The sequence below is a fragment of the Empidonax traillii genome, unplaced genomic scaffold (assembly GCF_003031625.1).
Source record: "Empidonax traillii isolate 1590-97213 ecotype Southwest subspecies unplaced genomic scaffold, ASM303162v1 scaffold13:size3042203, whole genome shotgun sequence".
In the NCBI taxonomy this organism is placed as follows: domain Eukaryota; kingdom Metazoa; phylum Chordata; class Aves; order Passeriformes; family Tyrannidae; genus Empidonax; species Empidonax traillii.
Genome location: NW_020955206.1, coordinates 925,946 through 949,632, shown reverse-complemented (window position 1 = coordinate 949,632; position 23,687 = coordinate 925,946). Strand labels below are relative to the sequence as shown.

General features: G+C 58.8%; 1 protein-coding gene across 4 annotated transcripts in view; it reads right to left on the bottom strand.

The window, feature by feature from the left end:
- Window positions 1-23,146, bottom strand: part of GSE1 (Gse1 coiled-coil protein) — a 101,618-nt gene extending 78,472 nt beyond the window's left edge. For all 4 annotated transcript variants that reach the window (XM_027890546.1, XM_027890563.1, XM_027890555.1 and 1 more), the window contains exon 1: window positions 21,864-23,146. In XM_027890546.1, coding sequence (XP_027746347.1) covers window positions 21,864-22,844 — 981 coding nt within the window. In that variant the 5' untranslated portion in view covers window positions 22,845-23,146. The remainder of the gene's footprint in view (window positions 1-21,863) is intronic.
- Window positions 23,147-23,687: the final 541 nt, after the last annotated feature.

Here is a 23,687-nt window from a genome sequence, read left to right as displayed (position 1 = left end):
CTGCCTGCCACAACAAAGAGCCAGACACAACAAAAGCAGCATATGGCCAGAGCCGCGCGGGGCTGTAAATTAAACATAAAGGGAAGATTAGATAATTAATGAGCGCTCCCGGGCCGGCCCCGGGGGAAGGGGAGGGGGGGGGGCTTGCCTGCTGCGGGGAGCCCCGAGCCCCCCGCCCAGCCCCGGCGGGGAGGGGGCCGGGGGGCACCTGTTGGGAGGGAGGATGGGCAGCGGCCGGGCCAGCCTCGCCAGCTGCTCCGGGGCGCAGCCTAAGAGGATTAGCGGGGGCATCCCGCCCCCGGGAAAAGGGTTGGAAGCTGCAGAGCTGGGGGAAGGTGTCTCTTGAACACCTCCCCCCCCCCCCATCCCCCACGTGGGGTGTCGCCTCTGCCCCAGCCCCGGGCAGCATCACCGCGGGGGTGGGGTTGCATCCTGCATCCCTGGATCCCTCCACGGGAAGCATCGCGGGGGGTGTGCTCCTATCCTGCATCCCTGCATCCCTCCCTGGGCAGGAGCCCCGGGCAGAGGGGGCGGGGGGGGGCGCTCGCATCCCTCTCCGGCAGCATCCCGGGGGGTTGGGCTCACATCCTACATTCCTCTGCCTCGAGGACCAGGACCCACGGCCACGCACTGATTCAGGCACGGCTCAGCGCGCCCCCCCTGCTCGTGTCCCCACTCCCACGAAGGGAAAGCGGCTCTTGCCCTGCCTGGAGCACAGAGCTCTTTGGAATGCCCAAAATCCACCCTGGTAGGCAGGAGGGGAAACTGAGGCAGGAGAGGGGATACTGAGGCAGAAGGGGAGAAACTGAGGCAGGAGAGGGAGAAGCTGAGGTGGGGGGGAAACTGAGGCGGGGGTACACGGAAGCAGGAGGGGGGAGCTGAGGTAGGAGGGGGTGAGTCCATGCTGGAGGCTCATATCTGTGTGGGGGCAGATTGGGGCTGTCCCCAGGAGCCCTGGGACATCACTGCCCTGGGATACCATCACCAGCATGTCCCCGCGGGTTGGCTGCCCCCGGCAGGTAGGAGGAGGGGGTACCCCGGGAAGGGGGTGCCAGAAACGCCGTCAGGCTCGGCCCCAGCCAGGGGAAGGAGTTAATCCCATTATTGGCAGGCTCACAGATGGCGGCTGCACTATTCCCCTGCTTAGCAGATTGAACAGATCAGGCAGGAGGGAGGGAAGGAGGTGGGGGGATCCTCCCCTCCAAACACAGATAGAACAGGGGGCATGGGGGGCAATGAACACCCCCCCGCACCCCACAAGAGCCTGTGAGCGTGCAGGGGTGCTGCCCCACTCCTCATTGCACCCCTTGGCAACATGAATCCATCCACCCTGCCCTGGACAAGGGGCGGCAGACACGATGGAGGACTTGGGGACACCCCTGCTGTCCCCACGCGGAACCTGCCACCCCCTGGGTTCTCCAGAAGGTCAAGGGCCAGGTCCTGCTTCCCTGGCTTGGGGAGATTTAAGCAGCTGCTCCCAGGGCATCAGCAGCCAGGGCTGGAGCCCAGGATTAGGGAGTGTGGGAAAGGGCTGGCAGGAAGCCAGGAACAGAGAGACTGGAACATCCCGAGTGGAGAGGACAACGGGAAAAGGGAGGGAGGCAGGGTTGAGGGAAGGAGAGAGGGAAGGACGGACAGGGGCCAACAGCTCCTCACCCCTGCAACACCAACATGTACCCGCGAGACTCCACCCAAGCGCCTTCATCCCTGCCACGAGCTCGCCAGGACTCAGCAACCTCCACCTCACATCCAGTTCTCCCCCTGGAGCCACCCAGATAACCCTGGATGCCAGGTCCTGGTGGTGCCCAGCCCAGCCCCAGCAGGCAGGATGGGGTCAGCCACGTCCAAAGCAAAGCTGCCCACTTGCCTTTTGGAAAACAGCTGGAAAACACTGTGCCTTTGATTCTGCGGGGTGAACAGCGGTGCCCAGCCTGGCACCCTGCAAAATAACCCCCCTGGCCACCCACAACAGCTCCCCACATCCCACTCTTTCCCCCCCAGAGGGCACCCCAAGGATAGGGAGAGGGCATATGGCGGGACATCCCCTTGCAGAAGGCAACAGGATGCCATGCTGGAGGTTGCCAAGGCAATGGGAGAGCGGGAATCTGGGTAGAAAAGGTCCCACAATCCTGTGGGGCTGGGGGTTGATGGAATCCAGCACGATGCTGGGGGCCCCCTCCAGCACACCAATATGCAGTGGGAGATGGGTTGGGCTACCATGGGACCCCCCATCTTCTTCCCCAGGCAGGGAATAGGGATGTACCCACTCCTTGGCCCCACTGCTCATGGCTGGGTGCCTCCATGCTAGCCCCTACCCACTGGCATCATTCCCTCAGGGGTGCTGGCAGTTTTTAGGGGTGCAGGAATGTGGACATTGGAGCGAGCACAGCCATGGCATCCCAACAGAGCTCAGTGGCACTGACAGTGAGACAAACCTGGCCAGTGTCTGGCCCCTGGCAAGAGGGGGACAGCTCCAGAGGCTTGGGGATGCCAAGGGCTACAGAGGAATGGAGGAAATCCCTGGTGGGCACCCTGTCCACGCTACAGCAAGACCCCCACAGGGTGAGGGCCAGCAGGAGGGCAGGCAGGCTGCTTCTCAGCCTTGCCATGCCTCAGCTTACCATTCCATTATGGCCTTACAGCTGCAGGCAGGAACCCTACAGGAAGTTTCACTGTCAGCCACCCAGCCCCACAGCTCACCTGACCAGCTAGGAACACAACTGCTTCCAAACCTGCCCATCCAGGAGCTCTGGCACAGCTCATAGGAACCCACCCCACCCTTCGGCACAGGGGAGGGGGACCTTGGTGGTTGCATACATCTCTAACTCTCACTCCTTGCCCCAGGCATCAGCCAGCTCAGGAGCATGTCTGTGCCTTGAGAGCCAGGTCAAAGTCCTTGTAAATCTACCCTGGGCAGCTCCAGCCTCCATCCTACACCAGCACAGGGTTCCCCAAGCCTCAACATCTTCCCTCTGAAGGCTCAGCCAAACCCCACTGCTCCCACAAACCAGATGGGTGCCGAGCTGTGGGGATGCTCGGCCATCCCCAGGCTCTTGGGGGAGATCCCCCCCATTCCCAGCCAGCTATTCCCATCCATTAGAGATCTGAGGATCCATCAGCTGAGAGCAGACAGGTTGAGGCTGGGAGCTGCCTCCTGTGCCAGCCCAGACAGGCTCCCAGGGGACTAATACCGGCATGTAAATATTAGATACTTCTGTCTCCCCTGAGGCCAATTACACAAATCGTGGCAGCTCCCGCAGGACTCTCCGCTTCTACTTACTGTATCATCATTAACAGCTTATTAGAGAACAGCTGCTCCAAGAGGGGGAAACAAAAAAGAAGAAACCAGGAGCAGAGGCAGCAAGGAGACAGGCACATAGGAGGACAAGGAAGCGTGACCTCCACCCTGCCCTGGCACCCAGGGACACCCATCCCTGCAGTGACATCAGCATGCCCAGCCCTCTCTGCAATGACAGCAGTGGGACCGGTCCAAAAACCATGTTGGGATCTGCCCTAGGCTTCCCTGGAGGTGCTGGGAAGGGGGCAGAGGGATTGTCCTTGTGGGTGTCAGATTGTGAGGTAGTTGGTGACAGAGTAGGGTGGCTGCAGGGCCTCCAGGAAAAGCAGGAGTTGGAGTGAAGCCACCAGAGCAGCCTGGCATCCCCCAACCAGGAGCATTTTGTGGCTGGGAGGTCCCTTCATGCCCAGAGGGAGGATGTTTCTTAGCCTTAGGGTGCCTGTTACTTGCCCAAGGGTAGCAAGTTCCCCCTGGTGGGGGGCCAGGAGTAGACAGATTTCACATGGGGTCACAGGTAGGGGATGCTGAGGAGGGGGCTGGAGGCTGTGGGATCAGCCCCTGCCTGTGACAATGCTGTCCAGTGAATGTTCCTCCATTCCACTCCTCTGGGATGGGGGGACATGAGGTTTGGGGTGAGTCCCCTAGCACAGCACAGCCTCCCCAAGGGGGGACACATTCCCTAAACCAACCACAGCATCAGTAAAAGGTGCAGCTAACTGGGAGCCTGACGCTCCTCATGCTCCTCCCAGTCTCCCAGGGTTGATAGTAGTCAGGCTAGGATGGCAGGGGTTTTTTAGGGGGCACCACATCCCTCCACCCCTCCCAATCCCTCTGACTGCAATTAGGTATCATCAATCACAGCCCTGACACCATTAACAGCATCCCCTGCGGCCGCTGAGGACAGCCAGGGTCCCCAGGAGGGTGGCCGTGGGTGCCTCTGGGGTCACCCCGGGGTGGCCGTGGGCAGGTGGCCGGGGCAGGTGGCCCTGCTGGGAGCCGTGTCCCCAGGAGGATGTCACGACATGCTTCTGGTGCGCTCTAGCGTCAGCCAGCATTAATGCATTGCTGGCACCCGGCACGAGCAGCACGGCTGGACACGCACACGCGTGGGGACGGACACCTGGACACGCACATGCGTGGGGACAGACGCTGGCAAGGCCACCAGAGCCTCCTGGGCAGGGGGACACAGCCACCAGCTGCACCTCACCCCAGCTCAAGTGGTTTTCTGGGCTGATGTCCCATACTGGGGGGAGTGGGGGGCAGATGCCACATTCTGGGTGGGACAAACCACCCCACATGGGGGCAGATGCTCTGCAGAGTGGGAGGGGGAGCAGGGCTCCCCGGGGGCTTTCAGGGGACGGGGAGGCTGCAGCTTCCCGTCTGATTGCTAATTATCCTCGTTATTCCGTGTCAGACACTTTATGAAGCACCGGAGTGATTTGCTCTTTCCCTGTAATTAGGCACGTCGCAATTACCATCTAATTCAAGTTCAAGCTCCGCGTCCTCACGACCTTCCCGGCCTCGACAAGATGTCCCTGCTCATCTCTCTGGGGGCTCCCCTGATGTCCCCCCCCCCACCCTGTGCCTGGCTTTCTGGAGGGGAGAGGGGCATGGAGGAGCTGGTGGGAGGACAGGGCACAGAGCAGACCCCAAACCCCCCCAGGAATCCCCCCAGCTAAAGGAGATGCCAAAAGCCCCAAGCCAGGTCTGGGGTTTCCCTCCAGGAAGGTGACACCCCCCAGCTCCTGAGCATCCCTGAGCCCTTTGGATTTTGGGGTGAGGGCTGAGCCCCAGCACACAGTCAGCCCCTGTCCAGCACAGCTCCTGGCCAGTAGTCACCTCATCCCCTTTAGGGTTATTTTAGGCCCACAGGATATATTTAACACATCCAGGTCCCACCCTCAGTTCCCATTCCTACAAGAAAAACAGCACAGGAACAACCACGTAGCAAAAAAACCCCAAACAAACAAACAAAAATCCCCCAAAACCAAAAAACCAAACCCACAAGACTTTTTCTGGGGGGAAGGAAAATGGAAAATAGAGATCAGGAGCCTGGGTGATTGATCAGCAGCTCTCATAACTCCCCAGCGTGACACTGGGATTTCCTCTCCCTGCTTGGCCCATGATATTTGCTCCAGGAACAGCCACATCTCTTTTTGGAGCATCCTGAGTGAAAACACCGGTGGTGCCGCAGCGCTGGGCACTGTGCCGTGCCAGGCTCTGCCACTGCGCCCAGTGGCACCGGAGCCACCGCAGAAGGATGCCCCCCCTCCTCCCAGCAGCTAATTAATCCTTCTGCTCAGGCAGAGCTCATTAGTGCTGGTGCAGCTCAGGGCTGCTCCGGCTGCCCAGCACAGCCGCCCTTCCCAGTGGAGAGCAAGGTCAGTGCCAGGGGCCAGCGGGCACCGGCACTGCCACCACCGTGCTCGCCCTGGGCTCTGCTCCCCGTCCCCTCCTTGCTGGCCTTTCCTGCAGGCTGATGGTGTTTTTCCAAGCTTAGCAAAAAATAGGAAAAAAAAAAAAAAAAAAGAGGGGAAGAAAAAGGGAGGGTGAGGGGGCGGAGAAAAGGCTCCCCCCGAGCGTGAGCGCGAGGGAGAAGCGGCCAAGGAAAGCAGAGGAGTCAGCCAAGTGCCTCTCTCCGTGGCGGCAGGGCGCGAGTGGGCCGCCCTGCAAATGTTTTGAATTTCCAAAACAGAAGGGAGAAGCCAAGAGCTGCCGAGTTCCCCCACACGCCAAGAAGGACAAAGGGCATCCCTGCGTGGTAGAGGGGTGGGCAGGCGCCCGGCGCCCCGGCTGCCACAGCTCCCCTGGGATGCACAGTGTCAGGGGGATGTGGCACAGGGGGCCCCCTGGCTCAGCCCTAATTATATCCATGGAGAGCAAAGGCGGCAGTGTCGGGTGAGGGTGAACATTGGGCACAGGGCTGGTCCCATACAAGAAGGATGGGTGGCTGTGAGTGGGATGTGCACCCACTGGGACACCCCAGAGCAGAGCCCAGGGTGATTCAGCACATGGCAAAGTCCCTGGCTCCTTGTCCTGGCTCAGCAGGAGCCTCCAGCTCACATTCTCTTGGGAACATACCCAGTTCAAGGGCCAAATGTGCTGGAAAAACCCCGAAGCACATTGGAGGCTCCCCTTGCTGCAGGATACTCCAACACTGATCCAGAATGACATCCCGGTGCCCACCCCAGATGCTGGCACGGATGTGAGGATGCTGCATGGGTGGTCCAGCCCCTCTGAGTGATATCATCCCAAGGGGTGATGCCACACCCCAAAAAGTGGTGCCTGGCCCATAGGAAAGAAGGGATGGGACAGCATCCATGGGAATCCTGACAGTACAGCCCCCATGTTGGGGGGGGACCCCATATCCCTCCCCTGCAGATTATAATCTTAAATTATAATCTCCAACAAATCCAAACCCCCATCTGCCTAATCCTGTCCCCTAGCATAAATCCCCCGCTGGGGTTTATACCCTGGATGTGGGGAGTGGGGCCGCCTGGGTGCCAACCCTGCTACTGGGGGGGTGGGAGAAGCCACGGGGTGAGCCCCCCTAGCCATTTACCACCGGGCTGGGAGCAGGCAGGGAGACAATATCGGGACTATGCGGCCCCCTCGCCGCCAGATGTGTGTTAATAAGGCAGCTGCCCCCTAAGCTAATAAGGTCACTTACTGGCTCCAGCAAGACGAGAAAACAAGCAGGGGCTTGGCTGCAGTACAGCCTGACTTGGCACTCGCCGCACGCCGGCTTCCTGAATTCTTGCCGCTTCCAGAACAGCGCAACGGGGTGGAAAAAGCAGATATAAACCTCCCTCACCCCCCCAAAAAATACCCCTGTGGCCCACCCGCCTCCAGCATCCCCGGCACTGCCCTTCGCCACTGGGCACTGGCTCCTGCACCCTGTTGGTGGGGTGAAGACCCCCCTCCCTCTGGGTTTATTCCTAAGGAAAAATCTTGTGGAAGGGTTTGGGGCCGGGGGGGGATTCCTGCAGACTTTCCCAGCGCGGCGAGCAGAGCAGCAGCCCCCCCACCCCGCCCCCGTCCCCGCTCCCTCCCTCGCCTGCCCCCGATCATGGCGCCTACAACTCCCTTTGTTTTAATATTATAAAGCGAGCCAGATGCCGGCTTTAATCCCCTCAGCTGGGGAGGATTTGCAAACACATTAGGAGGCAGAGCCGGCCCCTCCGCTCTGTGCCCACGGCGGCACCGCGCCCCATCTGCCGCCTCGGGAAGGGGATCCCGGCCCCTAATTGCCTTCTCATGTCCGGATTAGGAGCTGACAAGGTGTCCGACAACAGGGACACGGGCATGCCCTGCCACTTGTGGTCGGGGAGCACCAGGAGGGCCCTTCAGCTTCCCGTGCAAAGAGTCTGGGGGATTTGCCTCAGGTGACGTGATGCCAGGGTGATGGAAAACAACATCAGGGTTATGGGCCTTGCAAGGCAGCCTGGATGCTTGTGGGATACAGGCAGAGGTTAGACAGGCAGCTGTCCTGGAGACAGGATGATGGATAATGCGTCTATCCCAGTGGTGTAATATCACAGCTGCCGGACGGGAGAATGAGCTGACTCTCCTACATCCCTGGTGGACGTGGGATATTTTGGGCAATGCTCTGTGGGTCCTTCCTGCAGCATTAGTAGGGGAAGGGATTTCCATCCCAACCTCCATCTCTGCCAGCTCCTGCTCTGCTGCTGCATCCTTCCCTTGGGATTCTGTACGCAAGGCTGAGATTAAACAGGTACCAGGAGCAGGAGAGAGGAGTTGCTCTGAAGTGTCACATCCCCCAGGAGCAGCTCCAGGTGTGCATCCCATTCAGCTGACAGCATCCAGGCCAGCTCCCCTGCACCGCAGTCCCAGCTCGCTCAGCACACACGGACCCTTTCCACAGTCAGGAAGGGGGAAGTGACCTCTGCAAAGCAGGGAGAGGTGGCTGCAGAGCCAGGAGCCGGATGGTGAGGGGAATGTGATGCTGGAGCAATGTTCCAACCCTGCAGCATCCCAAGAGGGGAAACAGCTGCCAGATGAGATGCCCCGTAAATCCCCTCCTCACCCGAGAGCTGCCTTGCAGCACAACCTCACAGCTTCCCAGAGGCTGGGGGTTCCCTCCAGTCCATCCCCAGTCCAGGATGGACTTTTAGGGGGGGACCAAGCAGCCCACAGCCCTGCAGGGACCAAGCACTCCTCCAGGATGCTGCTTACAGGGGATCTCCACATCCTCCCCTGCCCATCCCAGCACTGCTTGGGAGGGATGCACCATGCTGGAAATCCCCACAGGAGGTTCCTGCTCTGGCTCCCCCAAGGAAACAGCTCCAAGAAGACACACAAAATCTTCCCAAGCTGCCTCAGCCCCCATATTTGCACTGCAGAGGTGGCAGGGCTTTTCTTGAGGGTGGTTTATGGTGTGTTTTTTTTTTAAGACCAGGATCCCCTACATACCACTTAGCAGCCAGGAGTTCCGAGGGAGCAGAGCTCAGTACTTCAGAATGACGCCTCATTTGCCAAGAAATAATCCCAAGAAGCAAAAAAAAAAAAAAAAAAACCACCAAAAAAACACCAAAAACCCAGACTCAGAAGATAATTAACTCCACAAAGCAGAGACCCTGTGTATCTCAAATCTTCGCTGTAACTTCCCTGCCTCCTCTCCAAGGGCTTATTTCTTGCTGTCTGCAACACAACGGCACCAGCACTCAGAGGCCTGGGGATTTTAATGGGGGGCTGGGGGGGAGAGGATCCCCCCAACCCTGCTGACAGACCTGCCCCCAGCACACTTGGCTCACTGCCCCCAGCCAGGCATGATGGGGGGCCCAGCCCACATGAGACCCCACGTCTCTGAGCAGGGTTGCAGTGGGGTCACCCTCCATCCCTATGGAGGGCTGGAATAGCAACATTTAGAATGCAGAGCTCCATTCCAGGGAGGATAGAGAGAAGGGCAAGGAGTTGGAGGGAGGGGAACTGGATGCTGCTGCCCCCCAGCACCCTCTAGCAGGGAAGGAGCTGTCTTTCAGGGTCCCCCCTGCAGCCAAACAGCAAGAGAAGTCAGGGCAGACAACCTGGGGGTGCAATTCAGCCCCTCATTCCCTCTCCCACCTTTAGGACTGGCAGAAGGGATGTTCCACCAGGAGCTGGCCCAAGTGACCCTGACAGCCTCACACCCCTGCCAGCACCATCCCTGCCAGCCTCACCCCTGCCCCTTCCTGCCCCTCACCAGGGAGGGGAATAGAAGAGAGAAGAGCTGAGAAAAAGCAGTGCAGAGCCAGCCCTTCCCGCTGCTGCTCCCCCCGGCATCTCCCTTCCCCTCCTGACCGCAAAAAGCCAACATCTCCCCTCGCCCCTCCAGCCAGGGGATGGGAATGTGGAAGCAATTGCACTTGGCAAGGCAGCAACAGTGAGTCAAAAACAGTTGTTTGGCTTGTCAGCCACCCAGGCCCTGCAGCGCTCTTGTTTTCCTTTGCCTGTCTTAACCCCTTCCAGCCCCGGACACTTTTCCCAGCAGGACCTGCAGCCCCCAACCCCACCATGGAGAGGGGATGGGTGCTGGGGAGAAGCCTCATTCCACTGCCTAGCTGTCCCACTCCTAAAAATGGGATAATGGGCAATTATGGCATGAAAACCTGCAGGGAGAGGTGCACCAAACCTGCCATGGTGCTGGGAAGTGCACTGGACTGGAACGGGGCAGAGGGACTTCCCAAGGCCACCAAGGATGCCTGGTGGTCCTGGAGAATCCCACTCACTCACCCCAGGAGAAGAACAGAGTCACAGAAAGCATCCAAGATGCCCCCTGGCAGGGTGAGGGGACATAGATACATGTGTTGGGGACCCTCTGCCACCCCAGGGTGGTCAGACCTCTCGGGCCAGTGCCAGCCTGGTGGCACAGAGTGATTTAAAGCCCCGAGAACAGCCTGCCCCATCCCCTTTACAGCAGTTTAGCACATCCCAGGCCGCTTCCCACTGGCTCCTCCTGCCCCTTCCCTGCCAGCCATATGGCATCAAGGCCAGAATCACATCCAGAGCCACCACGTGCTGCATATCAAGGGCTCTTCTCCATCCACAGGTCACCCCTTGCATCCCAAGATGCGGGTCCCAGGCAGCAACATCCCCCCATCCAGCAGCATCACACACTGCTGGGACCCCAACTCCATCCAGGCCACCACCAGTTTAGGGCAGGGTGGGGGGACAGCAGGATCCATCCACCCCCTCCTCACCAGGAAGAGACAGTCATGGGGGTCAGGGCATGGGTCAGAGTATCCCTCTGGGCACCTAGCTGGGACCTGCACCCCTCCATTCCCCCCAGCACTGCACCCCAAACTGCTCACAAAGAAGACAAGACATGGGGAGGGAGCCAGGAGTGCTCCCTCTCTCCATGGGGGAGACCACCCGCTGCACCCCTACAGTACAAGGGAACCAGGTCAGGGAGATGGATGGGGAAGAGTTAAACCCTCTGGAACGCATGGAAGGGGAGGAAAAGTGGAGGGCAAGGCTGCGCCCGCCGGGGAGAGACAAAGCAAGATGCAAGAGCCAAGAGATGAAGGCGAGGATGCGATAAGAGGGGGAGCGGGGTGTGTGCGCTGGAGCGAGGGAAGGGGAGGAGGAGGAGGAGAGGTGGGTGATGACCAAAGTCATTGAACATTTTTTGGCACACCTACCCCCGAGTATCCTGGCCGTTGGCCCAGCTCGGAGCTGAACTTAAACAAACTCCTGTTGCAGCCATCTGCTTGATTTTAAAATAAATCAAACAATCTGTTGAGCCGTGGGTGATCAAATTTCCATCTGTGCGGACGCCTGCTCGCCTCCTCGGAGCCTCCGCTTGCCTCTACCAGCCAAACACTCCTGGCAGCATGTGGCCTCCCTAATTCCTCCAGGAAAGGGAGAAACCGGACCTCCCCCCTGCACCCCGGCCCCCTCCCAGCCCTTCCCCGCCACCCTCCTAACTCAAACCAAGTGCTATTTTTACAGCCGCCCACCAAACAGAGACGTATCCCGGGTTTAAATGGGAGGAAAACAGGGCCGGAGGGAAGATCCCAAGAGGTACTGAGCTGCTCCATTGCTGCCCACGCTGGGGGGATTCCTCATCCTGTCTCCATCCATCCCACGGGTCTGAGGGAATGCGGAGGGAAAAGGCAGCAGCTGCTGGCCCCAGCACTGGTGACCGTGGAGCAGAGACCACAGACTGGACAGAAATAGCAGCTGTGAAGCCAGTGCTGTGTGGCTGTCCCCAGGACAGGGACAACAGACATGCATCACCTCCAGGTGGCTGGGGATGCCCAGCTCACAGCCACCCTGCCCAGCCACCTCCCCCAGGCAGCCTGCTGGCCCTCGAGCCCACCCAAAATCCTGAGGGTAGTAGGAAACCCAAGGGGAGGCAGAGCCACTTGCATATTGTCCCAAGGTCCCCAAAGTGCCAAAAGAGGAGTGGCATCTCCCTTCTCCACTGTCTCTTTGCATCCTGTGAGACCCCTGCTCGCCCTGGGCTGCCACACAGCCACTGGCTCCACACGTGGGGACCCGTGGGGAAAATACCACCCATGACATCCATGGCCCCAAACACCCTCTGATGGGTCAGCCCCTTCTCCAAGCCAGGGACAAACCTCTGCTGGCATAACCCAGACTTTGCCCTCCTTCCCCCAGAGCCCTTCCTTCCGCTCCAAGCAGAGGACACCGGGCACGGGGCCAGCACAGCCAGAACTAGGGCAGCAAGGGGTGGGGAAACACAGCAAAAAGACTAAAAGAGGAGCAAAGAGGGAGGAAGAGGGAGGAAATCATCATGAATGAAGGAGAAGGAGCAGGGATGGATAAAGGATGGAGCGGGGTTCAGGCTTGCTGGACCCCAGCAGCCCCAGTGGGGAAGACCAGGGTGAGAGCACGGACTGTTCACGCACAGGGAGGGGAGGGAGGACACGACACAGCAGGATTTACTCCTTCTCAAGGGCTACAAATATTGGGGTGACACTTTGCTGAGGGTCCCCATGGCACGGTGGAAGCAGCAGCAGGGAAGAGGAGGAGCCCAGGGCGCCCAGCACCCACCACAGCCCTGCCAGGAGCCTGAGCCAGGGCTGCGGAACAAACCTCACCCACACGGGATGCTGCCAAACCAAGAGCTGTCCCGGCCAGCCTGGGGCCAGGCTGGCCAAGCCACTCACTGCTGGAAATAACGGGGAGCCAGGGCGGGTTTGGGAGCAGGGTGGCCCCCACCCTGCTGCAGCCTCGAATGCTTCCCAGTGCCAGCTTTTGGGAGGGAACATGGGCAGCGGAGGGGTTGTACAGCCCTGAGCACACCACACGCAGCACCCGGGCTCCAGGATAAAGGATCATCGTGATCAGCAAGGGAAAAAACCCTGGAATAAATGATACAGCAACATGTGTGATCCCAGCGAACCCCTGTGCCACCAGGCACCCACCATGCAAACAGCCCCAGCAGAAAAACTGCTCCTGGGGATCCATGTCCCCAAGCAGCTGCTCAGGGGGTGGCTGAGATGGTGGCGGGGGGGCCCAAAAGCTGCTCATGGAGTAAAACCCAAGCACAGTCCTGACAGGATGCACAGCAGGGAGCAGGTTACACAGCACAAGCAACAGCAGGAAGGGATAAAAAAAACCACCAAACCCCTTTTTGGAAGAGGAAAGGGCTGACAGGACCTGGCTGAGAAGCAGGAGAAAGCCCAGATTTCCCAGTTACTGTGCAGATGTTCTGGACTGAAAACAGAAGACGGCAGGAGCGAATTCATCTCCCCCTCCAGAGACGCCTCCGCCAGGGCATCTGGACTCTGTCTGCAGGCAGGAGAGCCGGCTTCCCCCTGCTTCCCAGGGAGCCCCTGCACCGGGAATGGCCGGGACACGCCGAGCCCCCCAGGGTGCCCACCCGCACCCAAGAGCTGAGACCTCAGCAACAACCTGGCCCTGTCCCCACACCGGGTTGACCTTGGCACCGGTGCCTCCCGGGAAAACTGAAGGGCCTTGTCTTCGCCGTGTTTTCACTGCGGGATAACTCAGGCTGCCCGCCCCGAGGAGCCGGGGGGAGCGACGGGGAGAAGAAAATGCAGCTGTTTTAGCAGTGAGGACAAGGAGGGAGGGTGGGAGACATACATATAGATATATACACTTATTCCTGGCCAGGGTAATAACTGGAGTCACCGGCACTTGATCATCACTCGTTGAAAAGCTTCACGGCTGACTAAAGTCAGCCCGTTCCCAGAAACATGCTGGCAGCGGATGGAAGGTGAAGGTGGCAACTTGCTGTTTGCCCCACACCCCACACACGGGTGCTCAGTTGTCTGTGTGTCCATCCCTTCTTCCCAGGTCTGTCTGTCCCACCATGTCTACAAACCACCAAGCAAGAACCTGATGCCTTGGCTCTCACCAAAATGCTCCCAGCTCCAAGGAACCTGCCAGCAATTGCAGTGTCCAGCTCCCAAGGGACAGAGGTGGCTGCTGGTGGCCCCTCAGAGCTGCCAGATGATGCACTCCCTGTTTCCAAGAGGGCAAAGCTGGGGGGAACATTAAAACCATTTTGGAGGGTCAACTGGGAGAACTCCCCCTGCACAGGGCTGTGCCCAGGGCTATTCCCTCACGATAGTAAAGCCCAGGCCAAAAAAGCAGCAGGTGCTGGGGACACAGCAGGTGACAGCATGACAGGACACAGCCTCGAGGGGGTCCCAGAAGGGCTGGAAGCACTGGGAGCAGTCTAGGCTCTTGCTCTCCAGCTAAGGCAGACAGCTGCCCATCCCACAGCAGAGGGGGGGATGCTCCTGGGCTGCAGGGTCACCCCCATCCCTCTCTTCCTCATCCTAGCTGGATCTCAGCCTTGTTTCAGCTCTAAACTAGAAGCCAAAAATTCAAGAGGAGTTGGGAGAGCAAACCAGTTCCAGAGAGCCCTCCTGCTCTCTCCACAGCCCTCACAGGGGGGTGCCAGGACCCTCCCCGTCCATTCCTGGTCAAAGCCAGCCCCAAAACCCAGCTGCTCACCCCTGCCAACACCCAGCTCTCCCAGGGTACCAAGGCAGGCGATGCCATGGCTGGGTCTGCCTGAAGCCAGCAGGAAGAGGCAGCACCAAGGCAGACAGTGATTTCCTGAGTTTGTGTGCAAGGGCTTGAATAACCCTTGGTAAATCCTGCAGAGGGTCCCTCTGCCACCAGGAATGGCCCATTCCTGCTTGTACACAGCCACCAAAACACAGTGTGTTGGAAGTTCTGTTACACCTGCGGCATGACAGCACGGACACCCCAGCACCATTTTGCATGTGCCAGTGGGATGTGATGGGACGCAATGGGATGTGATGGGATGTAAGGCAGCCTGAGGCAGCCGCAGTGCTTGCCCTGCCCCAGCACAGGTCACGGCACGCTCGGCACCAGCACCTCACTGCAGGCCGGCAGGTTGGAGAGGGAAAGCCAGGGCAGCTGCTGCTCCAAGCACGCCAGCTCCATGGGTAAACAGATGACTTCAGTCTCCTGAGAGCTACTAAAGCCCGGCAGCACTTGTACTAATGTGGAAGGGGAGAGGAAAATACAGAAAATAAAGAGGGAGAAACAGCATCATACTCATGCCAGGCTGAAAAGCACACCCAGGTAACTCCTCCCAGCCCAGTCAAAACTCCCTCCCAGAGCCATGCCCTTCACCCCTGCTCTGCTACTGAAGATCCAAGGGGGAAAACAAGTCACACAGCAGCCAGGCCAGCTGCACAAGGCTGTTTATCCATCCATGGCACGGCTCAGCTCACATGTGCTGGGGTAGCTGGGGAGGGGGGAGAGGCCGGCACAGCCGCCAGCACCGTGTCGGAGCAGCTGCTCACCCAGCAGTGGGAACAAACCACGACCTGCCCGCAGCAGCCTGGGCTGGCACCAGGCTCCAGCACCCTCCACATGGTTCAGAGAGGGGAACCAGGCTCCAATGGCCCAGAGTTATGCCTTTGGCAAAGGAGCAGCGCCGCATCCACGAAAGCCCGGCTGGCACGCGCTGCTCCGCGGCACCGGCTCTGCAAGGAGCCAAGGCACGCTCGAGGCACCGCTGCCACCCGCCTTGGCCGTGGGGGACCCGGGGCTGTCACAGCCCTGGGAGAGGGCCCAGGAGGATCACGCCGCTGGAAGGTCTCCCATCTCCAGCTGCTCACAGCAGAAGAGAGCTCGGAGTGGCTGGGAGCCTGCCACCAGGTTCCAGGGGCTCCTTTTCCAGCTCCCATGCATGCTCCCGCCCCACCACCTTCCTGCATCTTCCCCAAGGAGGGCAGCATCCCCTCAACCCATCAGAGGGACATCTGCATGCCATCCTTTCAAGCCCAGCGTGCCAGCATGTGGCACAGGCCTTTTGTTGCAGGGAGGAAGCACAACATCTGGCCAGACGCTGCCCAGCAGCACAGGACCACTGGGAAAAGTCCAGCTGATGGCCCACCCTGGGAAGACAGGGATGGTCAGGGAGCACCCTGCTCCTAGCACCACACGTCAAAGGTGCTGGCAGGGAGCAAACAGAGCACTGCCCACCCCAAAAATCAGCTCAGGAACAGATTGAGGGCACAGTGGGCACCCACCACAGCCAGCGAGGTGCAAACAGGCTCCTGGCAAACCAGCTGTGCCCCACGCCCAGGAGGTTCCCAAAACATCACGGGTCCCCAAAACCTGCTCAGGAGATGGAGATGGCTCCCTGGCACTGACTCAGCCCCTGAGGACAATAACAGGGAGTGTCAGCACAGGGCCTGACTGCCATGTTGGGGGGCACAGGAGGGTGAAAAGCCAACTCCTGCCATCGCTATTGTAGCTGGAAAGCCAGGCACCCACGCTGCTGTGCAGGGAAGTCCCTTCTCGCTGGGAAGCAGCCAAAGAGCATCTCGGGCTGCCCTCTGCGACCGTGTTTCCCGGATGGCTGAGAAAGGCCAAGTGTCTGGACAAAACATCTGTCCGGCCGCAACAGCCAGAGCCCTCTACCCCATCTCCCGACTTGGCCATGACTCCAGAGGCTGCTGCGGATGCTTCTGCAGTTGCAAAAGCATTTTCACTGCATGGGATGAGAGTGGAGCCAGTCCCTCTCCCGAGGGGGGCCACGGGGGATATTTCGGGGGGTGCAGCACAGTTTCAGGCCAGTATTTTTGGCAGGTGCCTGCAGAAGCGAGGCACTGCTCGAGCTGCCAGTCCTGTGCTGCTGCTTTTGGGAAAGGCAGGGAAAAGGCAAGGAGCAGGGTGGGGAGGGTGAAAAATAAATATATAGCAGCCAGCTGGTGAGCTGTGGAGTCAGCACAAGGTCTGGAGGACACGGTGCTGGCAGCAGCGCGGGAGCCCTGGTATTTTGGACAGCTGGTACAGCAAGGTCAGCCCGGCCAAAGCAAAGACCCCTCTGCTGTTCTCCCTGCTGTGGCTGAAGGACACACACCCCTGCTTGGAAATCCCAGGGGAAAAAGCCACCACCCCTCGGGGTGACTCTAAAACAAGCTAAGTGGCGGGTGAGGATGAGGAGGGACAGACGGGTGCGAGTTCCCAGCCCGGCTGGGTACATACCAAACCAGCCCTGACCTCATCGGCAGGAAAAAGCACGCGGCACATTTTCCCCGTGTTGTTTCTTTGTTTGCCATCTGGGAACACGATCCCGCAGGAGGCCGTGCCCCGAGACATGAAGTCATATCATGATTATATTGCCACCTCCATGCCGGGATTGAGATCTCATCCCAAAATGCCAGACTGGGTCGGTGTTGGCCACAGCAGCACTGCAGAGGAAGCTGCTTTGCTGAAAGGCAACGTGGGCCTCGCTCAAAACACCTTTAAGTGGACACATGTTGCAAACAAAACAGGTTTATCCCAATAAAGTTGGCTTAAAACACCTTGGCCTGATTTTGCTCTGTATCTGCTGGAATTAGTGATGGCAAAAACTGGCGCCAACACAGGTATAAGCACCAAAACCAACCCGAGCTGGCAGCCAAAAGACAGAGATGAGTGAGACCAACTCTGCTCCTTCTTTACATTTAAGGATGAGAAGAAGCCTGTGCCACCCCTTTGGAGCCCACACACGAAGCCTGGGGTGGGGACACACAAAGGTGCCACCAGTTCAGCTGAAAAAGCGCAACCACCCAAAACACTGCCAGTAGCCAGAATGATTTTGGTTTCCTTCAAAATTCATAAAAGATGCAAAAAAAGCAGAGGTGGTGCCAGCCTGGCCATGACCTAGGACCCTTCCTTTACAGGTCTCATTTTTCACACTGAGGTTCACCCAAATATCTGGGAATTTGACCCAGTGGAATACAGGAGGAGGGTAAGGCATCATGCTCCACCTCCTGGTTTACTTTTCTGGCATCCAGGAGCTTCGGCTGCTGCTCAGCATCAGTAGGACATAGTTTAGTTGAGAACATGAGAACTCTTTGATGTGTGCCCAAAACCTTTTTCAAAAGCCAAAAGGAAAATGCTCATCAACAGTTGTCAGCTCAAAGTAATGATTTAGAAATGCAGTGTGACCTTTGGAGCTCAGAACCTGCAAGAGGGGCAAAATGCCCAGCTGAGCCAACAGCACCACTGCTGATTAGTAAATACAGTGAACTCAGCCCCAGGATCTGACTGTGCCCTGTCAGGCACAGCACCACACAACCAGACCAAGGTGTCCCCTGAAAAGTGGGAATGGGACATGGAAAACAGAAGGTGATACTCAGAAACCAGCCTGAGGACAAGGCTGGGGAGAGGCAGTGAGCTCCAGGTGCTCCCAAAGAGCAGGATGGCAGCACCTGTATGACACCATGGAGCACCAAAGCAAACTTGAATATAGAATCACAGACTTATTTAGGTTGGAAAAGCCCATCATGATCAAGCCCAATCATTCCCCCAGCACTGCCAAGGCCACCACTAAACCATGTTCCCCAGTGCCACATCTTACACGGCTTTTAAATCCCTCCAGGGATGGTGACTCCACCACTGCCCTGGGCAGCTGTGCCAGGGCTGGACAACCCTTTTGGTGAAGGAATTTTCCCTAATACCTAATCCTAATCTGTCCCTGCACAACTTGAGGCTGTTTCTCCTTGTCAGGTCACTTGTTCCCTGGGAGTAGAACCTGATCCCCACCTGGCTCCACTCTGCTGCCAGGGAGTTGCAGAGAGCAACAAAGTCCCCCTGAGCCTCCTTTCCTCCAGGCTGAGCCCCCCCAGCTCCCTCAGCAGCTCCTCGTCAGACTTGGGCTCCAGACCCTTTCCTAGCTATGTTGCCCCAGTACTTAGCTCTGGGGACACCACTGGTGACCAGACACCAACTGGATATGTCTCCATTCACCACTATTCTCTGGGCCCAGACAGATTTTTACCCAGGGAACACAAATCCATCCAAGCCACAAGCAGCCAGTTTCTCCAGAAGAATGCTCTGGAAAATGCTGCCAAAGTCTTTGCTAAAGTCCATACAGAAAACATCCACAGCCTTCCCCTCATCCACATGTGTCACCTTGTCGTGGGAGACCTGGCTGGTCAAACAGGATATGCCATTCATGAACTCATGGTGGTTGGGCCTGATCACTCCGTTGTCCTGAACAGGTCTGCTCTAATTATGGTGGGATTTGAGAGCTTTCCAGAAACCTGAAAGTATTTGCAGAAAGTTGTATTCAGGAGGAACAAAACACCAAACCAAGGGGACTCACTTTTGCAGGTACGTAACTGCAGGGAGAGCGATGGCAGGCGAAGATGGGAAGAGTTGGAAAGGAAGGGGAAACTTTTCCTGGAGAACATAGGACACCAAAAATGCCAGACTGGTAGAGCACAAGCAGCCCTTGAGTTGGGAATGCAGCACTTTCCCCCTCCAGAGAGGAAAGGGAGGCTGGAGGGCGGCTTCAGAGCTGCCTTCAGCAAGCACAGCCAGCAGGATCTACAGTGTCCTCTTGCAAGGGGCACAGCTGGAAAGAAGATGCATTCTCACAACACACATCTGGACACCTCACAGAGGGCCAAGGGTAACAAGCCAAGGGATGCCCATCCCGAGTACCCTTTCCACGCTCAGCATTGCCATTTTTTCTTGGGAGAAGAACCCAAACCCACCCCACACATGCCAACAACAGCAGGGTTCTGCAGCAGCCTCTCTGTAGGCAGAGCTCACCTTCAGGAGACCCTCCTGCAGCAGGCAGGACCACAGGCAGCATCACACCTTCACAGAATATCACCTGTTCCACTGCTCCCCACCACCAAACCACAGCAGAGACACCACCCACCCAAAATGTCAGTGTCTCCATCCTCCTGACAAGCCTCAGAGGTGGAGGTCTGTCATCATCACCTCCACGCTGTTACAGAGATGACCTAAGCCCCCTCCTGCTCTTGCTGCCCTGCTAGGAGAGAGGGATGTGGAGATGTCTGGTAGCTTTTGGAGTATTTACCTCAAACTTTGAGCCACCTCTGTCAACCAAATGCAGGCAGGGCAGCAGCAAACCACAGCTCTGAGTGCAGGGCTGTGTCAGAAAGCACATACAGTCAAAAAATGAAATTGCAGAGCTGCAAGGAAGAATGAGGAGATGGTTTTAACTACTCAGGCTCTTTCCCTCCTGCCTGGTCCCACTGGAATGGGGACCTGGGCGTCACACAAGAGTGAAAGGCTCGTCTGGGGTGACTTTCAGCAGCAAGTGTGGCTGAACAAGGGTACAACTAAATTAGCCAAGTGCCCTACCCAAGCATTAAGCCATGTTTTAAATAACATTGACATCTGTGAGGTCTCAGTCTGTTGGGAAGCATGTGGAGGCAGGGAGGGAAAAGGTGGCAGGGCCTTCTGGCCAGCCAGAGTCCCCACCAGGACACAGCAGAGTCTGGCTGTGTCAACCCCAGGCAGCTCTGCTGTGCCTCCTGCCACTCTGCCCCTTGCAGCAGCCCCTTAATTTGCTCATTAGCAAAGCTGGGAACAAGAGAGAGGAATTGAATAGTGTCCCTTTCCCTGGACACACTCTGTGTCCTTGTGGGAGTTTGGGACTGGGGCCAGCATGGACAACGACTAGAATGTCTGAGAAATGACACGTTCTGGGTGGGCCACTAAGGAACTCCAGAGCACCCATCACCAGCATCCACGCTGGGACAGATCTGCTGTCCATAATGTCCTCATGAGGGGCCTGGGGAAATTATGGAACACCAGCTGGGGACATGCAGATGATGCCCCCCTCACCCGCTGCACCCACACGGGCTCTGCTGGGGCAGCGCCCCAGCAACACCCACAGGACCATGGGATGCTCACCTGACTCCTGAGACCCTTCACCTCCACTGGCCAAGGCCTCCAGCTCCAGACCAGAGGACTGACAGACAGGCACACAGGCATCACAACCCACCCAGCAGCCACCAAAACAGACCGTCCACATGCACAAATGTCCAGAAGTTACGTAGGGACCATCCAGCTCAGGCCAATGGTGCCTGGGGGAAACCACCCAAAAGCAACAGCTTCCAGAGGATTCCCATCATCAGTGCCAACCCAACCTCCTGTGCCATCCTGGCACTCTCCAGGTGCGCACAGCTCCTGCCTGGTGGCTTTCCAAGCAGTGTCCCCCCAAGCTTGGGAGCCAGCACAGCTGAATGGAAAATCACATTTGTAAGCAGCCAAGGGAGAGCGACCCGAGAGAAAAGGAGCGCTGTCTCAGAAGGGCTGGTTTACATTTCTAAAGAAAATGCCAGCGCCTCGGAGAGCCACAGGGTTCTGGCTACGGGTGGAGCAGGGAGGCTTTGAAAATGACCTCGGGCATTTAGGATGTTGGCACTCTAGGGAGCCCAGCCTAGGGCCTGGTTTGCAGATACAGAACAGCGGCTCTGGAGAGCTCCTGCAAGCTGGGAATTGGGCAGTAAAAGCTGTTATTTCCACATCCCATGGGAAAGACAAGCTTCGGAGTAATAAACTTTTGCTTTGCTCTGCCAAGTAATTTCTAGGTGATGCCCCTAAAACACTCTGTGTAACCCCAATGGGAGGCACAAAAAAGAGCAACTGGGGAAACTGGCAGCACCTGGGTGATGATACCCTCGAGACCCTTCAGGGCTGCAGGGATTTCGGGGGCCACAGGGAGACACTGTCTGGGGGTCCCTCGCTGCAGGATAACCAGAGCAGCACATATGGGAGGGTACCCAGCCCCGTGACCACACATCAGCCCCTCAGCTGTGGGAATGGATGGGGTTTCTCCAAGGGAAACCCTTGGATGAAGGCACCTCATAAAACTGGAGATAACTTGGGAAGTTTCCTACAGAGGCCATGAGTTTCTTCAAGCTTCCCAAGGATGGTTCTGCAAAGGGCAGGGCAGGCAGCTTTTCTGTCCCTCTTGCACCTCTGAGCACCCTCCATGGCAAGCAGGACAGGATTGGGATTTCCTCTTTTCTGGCTCCCACCTCCCTCGTGCAGGGCTGCAAGTAAGTGGGTGCCAATAAAACACATACACACTTCTTGAACAGGACAGGTCTTGGCTCTTCCCACCTCCTGGAATGATTTTTACCTCTTCCTCAACAGCTTGACAGCTCCAAAAGTTCATTGCCAAAGGCTCCCCATCCATTAGTGTTCACCCTCAGGGACCAGACCCAAAAGAAGAGGATCCATCTACGTCACTGCTCCAACTCCTCCTTGATTCCAGAGGTGGAGAGTGCTGGGAGAAGAGGGATGGGGTCTGGGCCAACTGCCTTACCTTGGGGAGAAGAGCTGGGGGTGCCAATGCCAGCAGCTCTGGCGGGGTCATGCTCCTGCCAGCCAGGACCACGGCACCGCACTCGGCACAAGCGCCGATGGTCAGCTGCTTCCCGTCATCCACTAGCAGGCTGTTGGCCACACGGAGGGTGTAGAGGAAGACGGGAAGTCTGGCCACTTGAACCGCTTTTAATCCAAGGCATCTCTTCTTCTCCTGCCGGCAGAAGAAGCAGACGAAGGTCTCCACTTTGTACTGCCGGGACCAGGCGCTGCTGGGGTGGTGGGAGTTCCTGCCCTCGTGCTGCAGCCACTGTCCCAGCAGGTCGTGGTAGCACAGGACGCAGGTGGACACCAGCCCGGTCGAGTCGGCTGGTCTGGCCCGTGGAGCAGGTGGGTAGACCGTCAAGAAGGGGAAAAAGGGTTCCTTCTCCCCAAATCGTCCCGGAGGGTTGACGTTGAGCTGGAACTCTTTGCCAGCTCCCAACTCAGCCCCGCAGATGTAGCAGATGGAGGTGGGACCAGGCTTGATGACAGCGGGGTGGCCGGTCAGGTCGCCAGCAGAGAAGACCTGGTGGTACCTTCCCAGAAAGCTCTGCACCGAGGAGATGAGCTCCTCATTGTGACAGGCCCTGTACATGGCCCACAGGTCCTGCAGCACCCCGAAACACTTGCGGCAGCTGCTGACCTCCCAGTGCTTGTTCAGCCCCTTGGCACCGGGCGGGCAGGGCAGGAGGCTGAGGAAGGGGAAATGCATGGTGCTCTTGGCATTGCCGTTGGTGATTTTGGCCGCCACCGGTCTTGCCTCCTTGCCGCACTCCTCCCCGCAGAGGTAGCAAGCCTCAGGCACCGGTGGGATGCCCGTCCCGTCCTCCTTCATTCCTCGCTGGCCCTTGGCGGGCATGGCCCCGGCGCTGAGGGGCACCACGTAGAGCCGCTGCAGCACGGGCACGTTGGCCAGCTCGAAGCTTTGCCACTGCTGCATGAGGGAGGCAAAGCAGCAGGGACACACCAGGGTGCTGCCGGTGGGAGAGAGGGGCTGGGCACCCGGCGGGGGGTTGTGCAGCCAGAGGAAGGGGAAGAAGGGTCCCGGCGAGGTCTTCTCCTGCTTCTGCACGTGGACGCGGTGCTGGGCGCCGGGTGCCAAGGGGCTACCGCAGATGTAGCAGGCAGTGCCCGGTGCCCAAGCGGGCCGCTCACTGCCTTCCTCCTCCTCCTCCTCCTCGCTGGTGATGTTGATCTCGCTGTCCGAGGAGCAGCAGGGGGGTCCCCGCTCGCCCCCAGCCGCCGCCGGGGGGGCTCGCGCCGCGCCGCCCGCCCCCTCGGGCTCCGAGAGGGGCTCGGCGTCGGACAGCTCGGAGAGCTCGGAGCCGGCTGCCGGCCCTTCCTCCTCCTCCTCCTCCTCTTCCTCCTCCTCCTCCTGGTGGCCGGCGGCGCGGCGCGGCGGCGCGGCGGGGTCCCAGCCCGTGGCCCCCCGCCGCAGCCCGGCTCCCCCCGCCGCCGCCGCCGCCGCCTCGCACTGATGGGGCCGCTTGAGCCAGTACATGCGCTTCTCCACCGGCGTGCGGCTGCGCTCGAAGGAGTCCCACTGCTCGCCCAGGAAGCAGCGGCAGACAGCGCAGACCAGGGCGCAGCCCTCCGCCGAGACGGCGCGGGCGCCGGGCGCCGGCTCCTGGTGCTGCAGGAAGGGGAAGAAGGGCCGGTGGTCGCGGGGGGGTCGCACTTGAAGCTTGAGCTCTTTGCCGCGGCTGATGCCGCCGCCGCAGATGAAGCAGCAGAGCGGGGGCGCCGGGGGTTGCGGAGCCCCGGGGCCGCCCCCACCCGCCGC